The sequence below is a fragment of the Amphiura filiformis genome, chromosome 12, assembly GCF_039555335.1.
Source record: "Amphiura filiformis chromosome 12, Afil_fr2py, whole genome shotgun sequence".
Lineage (NCBI taxonomy): Eukaryota > Metazoa > Echinodermata > Ophiuroidea > Amphilepidida > Amphiuridae > Amphiura > Amphiura filiformis.
Window position 1 is genome coordinate 11960855 of NC_092639.1, and position 15088 is coordinate 11975942.

The 15088-nt window shown below is 37.1% G+C and overlaps 1 protein-coding gene across 1 annotated transcript in view; it reads right to left on the reverse strand.

The window, feature by feature from the left end:
* Positions 1 to 7468: 7468 nt before the first annotated feature.
* LOC140165796 (mitochondrial glutamate carrier 2-like) overlaps positions 7469 to 15088 on the reverse strand; it is a 42476-nt gene continuing 34856 nt past the window's right edge. Inside the window, exons 9-11 of the mRNA XM_072189118.1 lie at positions 11442 to 11695; positions 10035 to 10134; positions 7469 to 9233 (exon numbers count right to left, since the gene is read on the reverse strand). Coding sequence (XP_072045219.1) covers positions 9016 to 9233; positions 10035 to 10134; positions 11442 to 11695 — 572 coding nt within the window. The 3' untranslated portion in view covers positions 7469 to 9015. The remainder of the gene's footprint in view (positions 9234 to 10034; positions 10135 to 11441; positions 11696 to 15088) is intronic.

Sequence of the window (15088 nt, forward strand, 5' to 3'; positions counted from 1 at the left end):
TTCAATACTGGACCTAAAACGTCATCTTTAACTGACTTTCATTTACTGTACCCAACCTATATACTGATTATATTTGATAGATGAACACACTTTGTATGAATATTATTGCTCTTAGTAGCACATAATTACTACCAATTCAGAGAGACAGATACGTCATCATATTTTAGTTCCAAGAATTACAAGTATCCTCTTCAAGACAAGAAACCAATGTGACCATCATCAATATGTATAGTCTGGTCACTATATCTAAACAGAAATTGGCCAAAGCCACATAATTGCTCACTAAATTGATAATACCCCCTCCTGGCCTGATACATACCAATGCAAATCAAATGTCACTAAAACACCTCTCTGTTTTTTTAATTGATTGATTGATATTATTTTATTGTCAAGTCGTGGCCCATAGGCCAAATAACATACAATAATTATGTGTTTACAACATAACATGACTGGTCAGTAATCACTGGCCTTGTATGCCAAGAGGGCTGTTAATTGGTCAGTGTCTCAAAGGGGATTTGTTGTGGTAAGCCATATCACAGCAGTACTGTAATCCCTGTATAATTAGGCAGAATTTTTATCTCTGTTTAGATACAGCAGGTGGAGTAACCTGAAAAGGTTAATGAGGATCATGTATAATTAACTGCATGGACACTACTTCTTTTCTTACAGAGCCCCTGATTGGTCAATGACATGATATAATCATCTGAGTAACCAATCAAAATAGAGCTTTTAGATCTCACACCTATTTTAAACTTAATCCCCTTCAGCCCTACTGACTAGTCTTACCATATCTCTGATTGGTTCAATACACGATAAAGCCCTCTTTTAACCAATCAAAATAGTTCTAAGCAGCTAAGTCAACTAATAATGCTCATGGGGTTAAAGATTTATGAATGTTTGGTAACTAGGACTAAAACAAGATTGCTTTCATGTCTCTCTGAATTGAGATTTTAATAACAATGCAATGACAGGGTTGCCAAATGAATTGCAGAATAATAACCTGGAGGTGAATTTCACATTGAGTGGTCAGGATTAATATGCAGCCTAAGTAATAATTAGGAATATATATATATATATATATAGATATAGATAACATGAGCGCATTGTTGGACAGGTAAATTTACAATGAGTTGGTCACAATGGGTTGGTAGTGTCATGAAATGGACCTCAGATTTCATTGAAAAGCCATTTCTCCAGTCATGCAGTTTCCTATTATTATAAATCCTTTAAATATGGTTATAAAATTCATTTTGAACTCTTGGTTTGAATAAGCTATTCCAGTTGATAATCATACACCCCCTACGGAAGACATGACCTTAATCTTCCACACAGGCAGTGCGAATTTCAAATGGGATTACCTGAATGGACATCTTCCTTCGAAATCTACACCCCTGCGCGGGAGATTAAGGTCAAGTCTTCCATAGCAGTGTATGGATTTCAACTGGAATGGCCTAATCCCAAATTAGTCTACATAACTGTCAACCTGGCAACACTGTGCAATGTTAGCTCAGTTGCATTGTTGAATTTGTGCGGAAGACATTATCCTAAAGCACAAACCAGTCACGTCATAACAGTTACCGACACGGCATCACTGTGGGTGACAATACATCAATCATAGTATGTTCTATACATATTATGAATTTTAATTATTATCAGATATAATTAATTATTAGACCATTAATTTGTTTACCATTTTTGTAGTACACATCAAAGTATATACAGTGCATTTACATGTTGCCAATATATGGAATGGGTTACAAGGCACAAATACATTCAATGTGATACCTGCTGACAACATAAGAGTTTGACTCTGATGTCCTTCTTTCTTGTTTCAATTGTTGCTCATGACAGTCTGAAGGTAATGAGTCCAAACTGCCCATGTCCTATAAACGGTGTATACCTGTATATTCCCCATTGTAAGATATTCATGAGTTAGTCTAGTGTAAAGACTCCATTAGCCTTTTCGAAGTATTGCGTACACAAACAGAGGGCAGTCTTCAATCTGGGTAAAACCCAGCAAATTCAAAAGACTTAAACCCACTTCGCGCAGCGCCATCCTATTGTGTCCGCCATATCTCGAAAAGGCTAATTGAGGAATTAAGCAGCTTACAGAACAAAGCTGTATAATCCTTCAATAAAAGATGTCTATGCTAGGCTAGTTTCATCATCTTTTACAGGAAGGGTAACCCTTAATAAAGTTGAACTTGTGACCTTATAATAAGACCTTTTCATAACCTTAACAATATTTGTTTTTGGTTAACTATCTTATTGTTGCATACCAACAGAAACATTACACAAATATATGATGAGTATTTCAGACTATTACATTATCATAGGTGATATAAGGATGGTTACTATACACAAAATATCCAATGTGGGCACTGAAGTGCACCTTTGCAAGTTTACATCATATTAAAGCCGTTTACCAGTTCGCATAATATACTCCCATCAAAAAGAAATTGGAACCGGATTATATTATGACCATGTTTATCAGAGACGGATACACAAATGTTAAATTTTTTGTGGCAGAGAGGCCGGCTTACCTATAATTGGCTGTTAGCACCCAGAAATTGGCTCCTTTTGCCTATTCAGCCTATTTTGCTGATTTTCTTTTACAAATTAAGCGCACTGCTAACCGTCCAGTGTGTATTAATTTAAACAAGGTCCTACACACACGCTTGATGTTACACACATATACGCGAATGTTAACGCATAAAAGGAACCTTGCAACAGATTATAGTACCCCTCTGCAGCCCCATGGATTCGCCCTCACATATTTCTTATATTACAATAATTATTGCGTAGTATATATTTCTAATTGAAGTCATCATATCGTCGTTGGGCAGGAAAAACCTCCTATGTGTCATTGGCCCCTGAACATGTTTAAAGCAAAACCCCTTATGTGACTGGTTGGCAGTTTTGTTTTAAACATGTTCAGGGGCCACAAACACATAGGCTGTTTTTCCTGCCCAATGACGATATGCATAAATTACTGATTACTTTGGTGGTTTACAGTTTACACAGCTCATCATATGCACAAATTACTAATTACTTTGGTGATTTACACAGCTGGCTTACGATTAATTTGGTTCTTTTGTAATTAATCACTATGAAATTTTGACAATGAAAAAAAAACACTGAAAAGTGCACCCTAACACTGAAACCCAAGGGGGTACTTAGTACAAATGACCATACGGGGACATGCAGCTAATATGGGTAGCATTTTTGGCCTTTTGGTATATCAATGACCCCTTTTTCTAAGCCAATTTTGGTAAATGAATGGGTCCTTTTTTTTTTTAAATAGCCCAATTTTGCCTCAAGCCAAAATTTTGAAATTTTCCAAAAAAAATTTGTAAAAACTAAGACAATTTGGGTTAAATTTGGCTGAAAATTTTGACTTTTGGTATATCAATGGGTCCAAATTTCTTGAAAAATTTGTATATTTATGGGTCCACTTTCAAATTCTCAGCGGCACGTCCCTACCAAATTCAAACTTGAGTAACCCCCCCCCTGGGCACTGAAATTGACTAGATCAAAAGAAAACCAACACTGAAATTGTTATTTCTGGCATTTCAGTGTATATTTCAGTATTGTAAATACTTGCTATTATAGTCAAATGCAGCAAACCTTTGACGAGCGCGACTACCGCGATGTTGCAAATTCGGCGCTAAGAACGCGTACGGCGCACAGTTCATTCATGAATTTCCACTCAGCAACAACATATCGCCTTAGCAGCCAATCAGAGACAAGTCGCGTAACGCAGTAAATATGCGATGTATCCTTACAATACACGCTCGTCAAAGGTTTACTGCATTTTAGTATAACTTATATAATGGGCAATGAGCATTCCATAACAATAGCATTGGTTAGCCCGTTTCAGTGTGGTTAAATCTATTTCAGTGAGATTAAGGAATACCCACTGATTACTGCTGCCACGGTTTCTTGTGCACAATTTCAGTGTGATTATCAAGTTCATTTCCTTTCAGAAGCTTTTCAGTAGATTTTCAGCGTGGTTAGCCCCAGGTTAAACTTTTCAGAAGTGTTTCGGTGAATTTCAGTGTTCATGAGCTACCTGACAATCTCCTTACCAAACTGAAATATTTTTTCAGCGCATTTTCAGTAATAATAAATAGAAATTTTAAGTGTGATTTTCATTGCCAATATTTCATGGCGAATGGAGCTAGCACCATATAATGTTTCTTTAAGCGCACACATAAATGGCACCTGGTACATATATGTAACCAAGCGTATCAAGTAGAGTCAGAAATTAATTGCTGTCTATATGCAGTGCTTCACATCTGGTCATGAATTTTGCATTAATACAGGCAATAAAGAAATATTACTCACTGTTTATGAATTTCCTTGATAAAATAATATGATGTCTTAAATTCTACTCAAAAATAAACAATAGCGAGCATTCATATTAAATCTACCAATCCAAGGCAGATTGGACAGTACATTGGTATTGCTTGGTAAATACACGACTCTATACTTTCAAACAAACAGGCAATTCCATTTGAAATCCATACACCCCTATGGAAAACAGGACCTTAAGCTCCCACACAGGGAGTGTAGATTTCAAATGGAATCACCCTAATTTGAAATTGCATGTATAATTGTCAAAGTTATATAGCAATGAATTGTGACTCAACATTCACACTCCTTACTGCTATGACTGTCAGAGTTGCAATAAGTAATGACGTGTGTCGTGTGACTCGATTTAAAATGAGTAACTGAGTCGAAATGAGTCGAAATGAGTAACTGACTCAAGTGACATTCAGTGTCTTGACCGCACTTAATTTATGTACAGCGATACCAGTGATGTACAGGAGCTCATAGATTCGGTCAACTGTTTTGACTCGTCCTGAATGTTTGGTTTGGTGAACTGCTAACAACCCTGGTGGCTGTTCAGCTAGAAACCGACACATTCATTATACTGTTGCATTCAATACAAAACAGCTTTTGATTAACTTCATTAAAGAGCAAATTAAACTTTTGTTGGAAAACAACAAGCACGGACATTATAGAGGAAGAATTAAGCATGTTATGGTGCCACATGAATAATGAAACCTACAAATGCTTGTAATAATTTGTAAACCCTGCTACATTGTTTATATTTTACTTGTTAATTGATGTTGAACATACATCATGTACATGGGGAAATTTTGTCAATATCATAATATAAAGATCACTGCAAAGAAACATTCAGCACATCAAGAATATCATTACGGAATGTTTGTTTAAAGCAGCTATGTATACATGTATTTCTAGACCATTTTTCACCCTGATGTGGTAGTGACGTCAGTGCCAATTGCTTTGGGTGCAGCCTCAAATCGCTAGTGTTCGCTCAATGCACTGGCATACAAACGTGCATGATTAAAGATGCCGAGGCTGCATAGATGCGTAAGCAAAACAGCTGCCTTAATGCGTTGACATCACTGTCACATCATCAGAGTAAAAAATGGGATAGGAGGGAGTTGTTTTTTTACAATGATATTGTCATACAATTCTTAATACAAAGACAATAAGTGGACTTCTTTTTTCTCACATTCAAGTACACATAAAAAGAATGAAGTGTGCACTACAGAAGGAATGTGTGTATCAGGCTACAACTACATTATATTGTCACTTAATTGCTGCACTGTCATTTATAAAATTAGACTCGTTAAAACTATTCAACTGGATTCACGGACGGTGAGTCCAGTTGAATAGTTTTAACGAGTCTAATTTTATATTTGATTATACCTGGATGAATGACAACCTTCACAAATGCACTGTCATTGTTTACAACTATGAAAATAACCTACATCCAACTATACACGTCACACATATTATCTTTATATGCATATTTGCAAGAGAACTAGATCTGTTCAAGTGGTTTTTGCTTTGACAAGACTACTGTGCACAAATGGGCTATTCTACCCCCATGGAAGACATATTTCAAATGGAGTCACCCATTTATGTAACCCTGAATGAAATCCACACTCCCTGTGTGGAAGATTAAGGTCATGTCTTCCATAAGGGGTGTATGGCCCAATAATGAACAGTACGCCATCCAAAGAGTGACAACAAAGTGAAACTAAGATCAAATACATCTAAGACCCGTATGTTGATGTTTGCTTTTAAGTATTTGTTACAAAGTTTGCACAAAGTATCCACCAATTTCGTATGGTAAGGATGAAATCAAAACTCGACCGGCGGTTCCATCTGTTTTCCATTGTTTGGAACAATAGCAACCGGATGGAAACGCCTGGAACCCGCCGGTCGAGTTCTGATTTCATCCCTAAACTGATTTGTGTATTATTACTTCTATACACAGTACAAGCTTGCTGTCTACATCTACAAACTAGGGGGAAGGGCTTAATACTGATGCCCACTATCCGCAGATTGTGCGAGTAGCCAATCAGCGGCACTGCGCAATTACATGCTGGGTGCTTGAAGTATGCACATTTTGTAAAAATAATCGTCCTAGTATAGGTCTTCTGATTGAGGCCTGTAGCAATAACTTCATTTCTAATTTTGTACCCTTCCGTTTTGGTTCAGTTTCACAAAGATTTGCAAAAGTAAAGGATGTAGTGATAAGTATCTACATATCTTCCATCCCAAAACTAGGGTATAGTAGGATTGGAGACTTATGTTGCCTTACTACTAGCCTTTGTGAATTTGCCAAGTGTTGTGACGGGGATTTAAAATGCAAAGCAATTATGTAATTTTATTAGAGACTGACCGATCTGATCGGTAGCTTCCGAATCGGGCCGATTATTAGCTTATCGGTAGTGATCTGCATCGGCCGATTTTTCCTTCATCCGCCGATGTAATGCACCGATCACCCAATATCATGAAAGTAGTTGTTGAAGCTTAACAAGTATTCATTTATTGGTATATTTCTTCGAAATAAACTAGTTAAATCAAGCGAAATTTAGCAAAAGAACAAGCTTTGTAGGCGATAAACTTATAATCATACCGTTCAAGTCAGTGTGAGTTTTGCACACGGCCCGTAGCTCTCTCCAATCTGACATGCACAATGGTCACAGTGCTGTGCTTCCGGGTTAAACACGTGCATGTCAGATTGGAGAGAGCTACGGGCTGTGTGCAAAACTCACACTGACTTGAACGTAAACACAATATTAAAATGGGGCGATCGATCGAATGATTCGACGGACTCGGACATCAGGGGGAAAAGGTAAATTGAACTGATAATAATCATGGTCAAATTAAGTATTTTAAATGAATACGGGAGTGTGTTTTTTGTGCTCAGAGCATACATAATAATACTTTGCGTATCGTACATGTACAAGTACCCTTTCAACAAACGGGTGAAATTTACTCAAGGCGATGGCAGCCATTGTTAATACAATTGGGGAATTGGTAATCGGTGATCGGTGATCGAATCGGCAGATCAAAGAGGGAATTGATTGGTCAATCGGCCGATTCAGATAAGGACCTGATCGGTCAGACACTAAATTTTATTACTAAATGCTACGATTTCCACCATTACGCTCATACACAAGAACAGAGAGCACCATTGTGTACCATTTGATATTTGGGTTTGCACGATTCACCTTCTTTTTTTTTAAGATAGTTATTTCAGACACATTATGCTCACAAATATCAGTTAACATTATTGAATAATTCATCAACTGTTCTCTTAAATGTCAAACTCTATCTAGAAGCTGCAAAAAAGATTATTTCAGGTGAATTCTGAAATATACCAGAAGTACTGCATTTTGTACTTATCCAAAACTGAATTTTTAACATAATGATACCAAAGGTCAACAACCATAGATTTAGTAATATTACTAAGGAATTATGGTTATTGCTGACACAAATTTTCTGCACTTGTATTAAGGTCAAACTAGTAGATCTAGAGCTTTTGTTCAAACCAATTGGGCTGTTCCAGTTGAATCCACACACCCCCTATGGAAGACATAACCTTAATCTTCCACACAAGCGAGTGTGATTTTCAAATGGGGTTACCTAAATGGGTGATTCCATTTGAAATCTACACCCCCTGCGTGGGAGATTAAGATCAGCCTTCCATGGGGGTGTATGGATTTTAACTGGAATAGCAGATTTACGGCACATCTTCTACACTTTGTTTCACCTCAAGTTTGGCAGTGATCGATGACGTCTGTGCTATAACGTGGTTGCACTCCCCCAAGCGTGCAAACAAACCTTTGTATGCATGTGCACCTGTGCGGAATTAGCTTAGCTAAGTTGACAATGTCACAATCGAAATATGCACCTATGATCTTGAGGTGAAACAACAGTATTTGTAGATCTTGTTGGGGGCAAGTAATTAACAGTAGGTCTTTCTCTATCTCTACCACAATATTTGATATTCTAAGTTGTACATCAAGATCACAATATACACATATTACATCACTTTGTGATCTTAACATATAGGATAAAAAACTATAATAATTTTTATAGGTATTTTTTACAATACTTGAATAAAGCACAGGGAATTTTTTTTTTGTATTTTTTCCTTAAAATATATATATACCAACCAGCACCATATTTGGTCATTCCTAATTAAATTCACATAGAGATGAAGGACATCAACCTCTTGTCTGGCAGTACTTCTGGATGGTGTAAGCAAACCATTAGGAGCGACTGTTCCGATGGACCATTCCATTTAAAAACCATACACCCCGATGGAAGATATGACCTTAATTTCACACACAGGGGGTGTAAATTTCAAATGGAGTCACCACCAATTCAGGTAGCCCCAATTCACACTCCCTGCGGGGAGGAGTAAGGTCATGTCTTCCATAGGTGTATGTATTTAAACTGGAACAGCCAAATAGTATTGTTGGAGCATGTATGTGATGCACAACAGCATTAGACCATTGCTTGGCATTACATGAACCATGTGCAGAATATAAATGCACAAATGCATGATGGGAAGTGGATCTTGCTGTCACTGATGTCATAGCAAAACAGGTTCATATTCCAATCAGTGCCGTTTGCATGTCAACAATGACTTCCACAATACTCACTAACCGTCATCGTCTATTTCTTGACGCCTAAAATGTATTCTCCGACACCAACATAGTAGACACCCTGAGCGATGCCAAACAGCGGTGCGATGACCATAGCCCGACACATGGCGCCTTTGAAGAATGCTTTTACGCCCTCGTGCCTTAACATGGTGGTGGCGCAGTCACGAATACCGGTGTAGGTGTGGTCCCCGTGGGCGTGGTCTATCAACTGAAGACGTGTCTTTATCACTGTGTATGAAAATGGTAGTGTAAATAAAGGTATTATTTTCATTAAATGAGACTTTCAATTGAACAGCTTTTATGTACAACATAATTTCTGTATTCATGTTGGTGGTGTCTTAACAGCTGGGATATGAATATCTACTATATACAAGGCTTTTCAGAAAATCCCCCAAACAGAAATATATAGAAAACTGTGGCATAAAAGTACAGAGCATTGCAACTCATTCATAACCTCATTAATATACGCGATACATGCGATCCAATCATTTATATTTATTTGGAAAAACGTAAACGCTGAACGCGGTCACTAATAAACAACAGTGGACCTCCGCGCCGTCAGCGTAACCTCCGCGCGCGCCGTGTGTCGAACAAACTGCGCTCGCGCTGGCCGCCGTATTTGGATTGCGCGTTACCATATTTGCACAGATTGTGATACGCACTTCTGTTATTGGTCGTTCTGTTTTAGCCTGATCGATTTTTGATAAGGCAAAACGTAAAAATTGTTTATTTTTGAGGCAAATTGTGTGGTATTTTGTAAAGTGAAGAGATGAAAGTGACGGTTATGAATGAGGTTAGTAACTTTGCATCGGTAATATGTCGGGCATTGTGAAAAATCTAAACATTTTGCCTTTGGACCTCGGAATCGGGATATTCCTCGGTTCCAAAGGCAAAATGTTTAGATTTTTCACAATGCCCTCCAAATAACCGATGCCCAGTTATTAACCTCTAATTCATAACCTCATGAATATGCGCACACAAAACAAAGAAACACATTGCACACACACACAGACACAAATAGCTACTTACCATCAATGGGATTGACTACGAGAGATGCCAGGGTAGCAGAGAAACAACCAGCTACAAATGAATGACCAAAACTGGCCTTGCCTCCCTCCTCCTTAATGCCCTGTATCAAAAAAAGATAACAAATATTGAGTGAATGATGAAAATTAAAACTGTGTTGGTTGATTAATGGTGAAAAATCCTCAACATTTAATGACTTTTACTTCAGAAGTTTTCTTGAAGTATTAGGTTTGATATATAATAGTGATTTAATGTCAATGCCAGTATTTGCTATACTTTATTTCTTCTAGAGTTTGGTAGAATTTAACCGCATCCTCTTGTTCAGAACATTAACAATAGAATGCACATCATTTGTTTGTTGTGGCCAACAAATGAGGCTTTAAATCAGAGCTAAAGGGTACAGAGGTATTGGTTCCTGATTTTAATTTTGATATTTTTTATCTTTTTTTAAAGGATATACAGGGGGAACATAACTGGTACCTAAATTATTTGGTCTGTAGTAGATCACATGGTGACAAGTGTGTGGTAACATGGAAGAACTGTTACAATCTTGAAGCCCACCAAAGCAAACAGAATTTTTTACTTCAGCAGCTAATAAATTGCACCCCTTCAGGCCAAAATGACCAACTCTCTCTTCAATTCTTCTGATCATTAAACTGAGGGATTGCGTCAGAGCCCAGCAGCCAGTCAAAACCATGGAAGAACTAGCGTTTAACCGCCAATTTATGCCACAAATGGATACATATAGATACAGTCTGCAATGAAATTGGGCTATTACAGTTGAAATCTATGCACCCCCTATGGAAGACATAACCTTAATCTTCCACACAGGGTGTAGATTTCAAATGGAGTCACCCGTTCAGGTAATCCCCTTTGAAATTTACACTCCCTGTGTGGGAGATCAAGGTCATGTCTTCCATAGGTGGTGTAAGGATTTCAACTGGAATAGCCCATTTACTGAGAGTTAGGCAAAAAAAAAATAATTGTTTGTTTGTCCTCCACAGCTTTGAAAGAGGACGTGCGGGCGGGCGGATTTTTATTTTATTTTATTTTATTTTTTTTCGGTTTGGCGTATTTCTGGACCTTGCTAGAACTAAATGCTACAATCATTCACGGTGTCTTAAAAAAAAACCAACATTTTGTTTCTTTAATATGCAGTTAAAGTTATAATTTGTGTTCATGTCATAGTCTTTTAATGATTTGGTGGGCTTTTTTATTTTCAACCATGAAAGATCTTAGCATTTAGCTCTAGCTAGGTCCAGAGATACTCCAAATCTGGAAAAAAATTGAATTTTACTTATTTTTATAAAAAAAAAAAAAAAAAAAAAAAAAAATATTGGTCAGGCCTTCATCTGAGGAGCGGGCGGTGGAGGACAAACAAACAACTTTTTTTTTTTTGGTCTTACTTACCATAGCATTCAAATGAGCAAACATTGGAAAATAAATGGCAGAAAACGGCACATCCCTTGCGCACGTGGCAAAGAATCCTCTGTACACACCCCTGATACCCTCGGTCTTAATCAATTCCCTTGCGATAGCCAGGGCAGAAGGTTTGGTCTCAGCCATAGCAGCTTCAGTAGCCGCTCCTGATGCAAAACCTCTTGTCCCGTGCGGTTTCCTGGGGTGATGATGCGCATGCTCGGGTACATGTTCTACCTTGTGAGCTGGTACCGTGGAATTGTTTATATAATAAACAGGTGGTTTATCCAATTTCATCAACGAACATGATGGAAAGAAAAAAGAAAATGCAGCCATGATTAATCCAAATTTCATACATCATAAAAATTTAAAAAAATGTTGGTAGAAGAGACTTCAGCTGCGAAGTAATTGTAGAGATTGTAATATTTATTACACAAAGGGGGTAGGTACGCTAGTTCTTAAATAGTAAGAAATTTGAAACCCCGAAATAAATTAATAATAATGAAATTTAAATGAAAACAGCATTTATTATTACAGCAAATAAGAGCAATAATTGTAAAACGGCGGGATCAAAACTTAGAAGACAATGTAGAATACAAATTATGTGTACGATACATACACCGAAACATTATACAAAGGTAACAATGCAATTGCAAAGCTCTGCTTAGAACTGGTCACCAAGCTGTTTTTGCAAATTTGCCACATGTATGATCACTGATGCACAATAGCAAGAAAAAAAATAGGATAAAGTACAAATGCTGCAAAAAATGGCAATAACGTGAAAGAAATATCAGCCATTGAAATGATTTTATAGCAATTTGCCCAGGCAATTTGTCACAAAGCAATCAAAATTAATTTGAACAAAAATACAGGTTTAGCATTCCAAATGGATTCTAAATAAAAAGCTACAATCAAGAAAACACAAACAGTCGTCACAACACCTGGGTAAACATCTTACAACTATGGTACAAGGCAAAATCATATTGACATATAAAGCAGCCTCTAAAATTAGACATTATCTGCGACAGAAATAGAAATCAAAATTAATAAGTTCCTCAACATTGGCTGTGCGACATTTACGAGAGAATAAAATCATTACATGTTCAATTCGCCGGCTGATCCGCCATGAGCTGTTATGGCGTGTGGTGGTGAGCCAACGACATGTAATCGTTAGTGCACGCTGGTTCGAATCCGAACGGTTCTGATTTTTTCTCTCCTTTATTATAATATAATGCCAGTTTGTCTGAGCTCCATTTCTTTAAGTTCCTCAACATTTAAACTTAAGAAACTATTCTGCAAGTCCCTAGCTATACGATAGTGAAGGTTCCAGTCAACGATCCTATATTCATGCTATTTCCAATTTAGTTTTAGAGAACACAAAATACAAAGTATAAACCCTACAAGTTCAAAGTCTCCAAGTGTATCGGGGGGGGGGGATAACGATAACATGTATCATGTGTCCTCTGATACGGAGTAAATGATTGGATTGACAAAAATACATCACTTACTGTATTTTCTCTATATTTTGCACAAAATTAATGGCATGCATCAAGGACCACCATTGAATTGGTTGTGTCATATGAATTGATAACATATTGAATGTTCTTCTCATCTTTTTTCCACAAATGACATGGATCCGTGACCACCATTGAATTGGTTGTATATATGCTTCATAGGGGCTAACTATATATTTTCATGTCATTTTGGTTGGATTTTAGAATAAGAGCTTGAAATGAAGAATATAATAACAAGTTGCTATGTCCTGTGCATGCTGCTTTTTATTATTAGTTAGCTATAAGTACTTATAACATGCATGAAAAATATGCTGAATTGTAAAGGTCTAGTGAAAGGGGAGTCAGAGAAATGTTGATTATATTTTAGCCTGTCGATACAGAGGGCTATTCCAGTTGAAATCCATCCATAATCCCAAACATGGGGGTATAGATTTCAAATGGAGTCACCCGTTCAGGTAACCCCATTATAAGGTCTTGTCTTCCATAGGGGGTGTATGGATTTCAGCTGGAATAGCCCGCTGTTGATATGACAAGACCAAGATGTTTGCAGCCAAGCTGAATGCAAGATGGTCGTAAGTGCATAGTAATAACAAAGCACTTCCTGACATTCAAACCTCCTTCATATAATTGTTTTATGTAAGAATTAGAAAGCCTGAGCTAACCCTAATTTTGTGTATAATTATGTGAAGGAATAACCAAACTTTTTGAATGAGAGAGACAAAAATGGAAATAGGTTCACAAATGAGGATAAAACAAATTAGTAACTTAGTAAGCCTTGAAATTAACGAAAATCACAAGACATTGGCAGTGCGCAAATAATTTCAGCCTTGGCAACCTACAACTATTAATTATGTCTCATTAGTATAATGTTATGAATTTGGAGAACAAACTCAAATGAACAAATTTCCAAAACAGCATTTCACATCTACCATTAATGTGATGTCAATGCATGCAAAGGTAGTGTGGTTATTTGGGATATTAACATTATCATTCAAAACTATTTAAAAAAATCTTGCATTAGGTAGGAATCTGTGCATTGGTCAATCACTGTGCTGTCCATGCAAACACACAAAGGGAAGTGTATATTGCCCTCAGGATCTCCACTTTCTGCAAAGGACATGTTTCCACCTAATCTATATACAATTCTAATTCCTATCGATTCACTGCACATATAATCTATTAACAGGGAATGAACTGTGGGCCGTCAAGATGATTCTCATCCTATATGTACATATACCATATTCATTCCACAAAGTTCCCAGGGCACTAAACAAAGTCACTTTGGATGGGAGTTACTTTTTTCCTTCAGTGAAAAAACTTTAAATTTTATTTTCTTAAGTGTCTCCTTTGGCCTCCGGAGCAGATCATGCACATTGTAAATTTATCCCAGTCATAGTTTTAGAAGCATGGGTTGTTTTAGTTAGTCAATTTGTGCCTTTCAAGGCTAAATGTCCCACAACTTGTCTGCAAGTAAGCTTAAGCTTAAATTAAAATAATTTGAGTCAGCAAAAAACATGATCATGGTTTGCAAGTTGAAAATTGCTGAGTGCATGCTTATTGGAGCATGGGCATTAGTGGAATGAATATGATACTTGTTATGTCAACACCTCGTTGTCTACTTATGTAATGTAAATTTGAACACTGCAAAAAAAAACTCTTTAAAATAAGGGAAAGTTGAAAAAACATGTGGTGTAGCCAGCCGCTGACCATAATATACATGAGATGTGATGCACATATGGACTAGCTGGCTCATCTTTTTTCTAAACCACTTGCAACCTGCCCCCAGTAAATGAGCGTAAAGTCACAAGTCGGTAGTTTCCAGAATCCCTGGCTGCTGAGTTGGGTGTTCTTTATTTGATGCAAACCTGTACAAAACAGTAGGTCTTTGTGAATGGGGCAACCTAAAAAGCCAGTACGTAGTACAGTAATTAAGCCAAAGAATTAAGGTACCAGTTGTGTTCATCCCTGTACATCCTAAAAAAGACCAATATGTCCAAAATAAAACAAGCAGCCAATACCTGTACTCTTTAGCTCTGATTTAAGACCTTATTTGTTGAAGAATTAAAGAAATGGTGAACTAAAATCTAAGGAATAGGCAAAATCAAAAGTTGCCCTTTCGTGTTC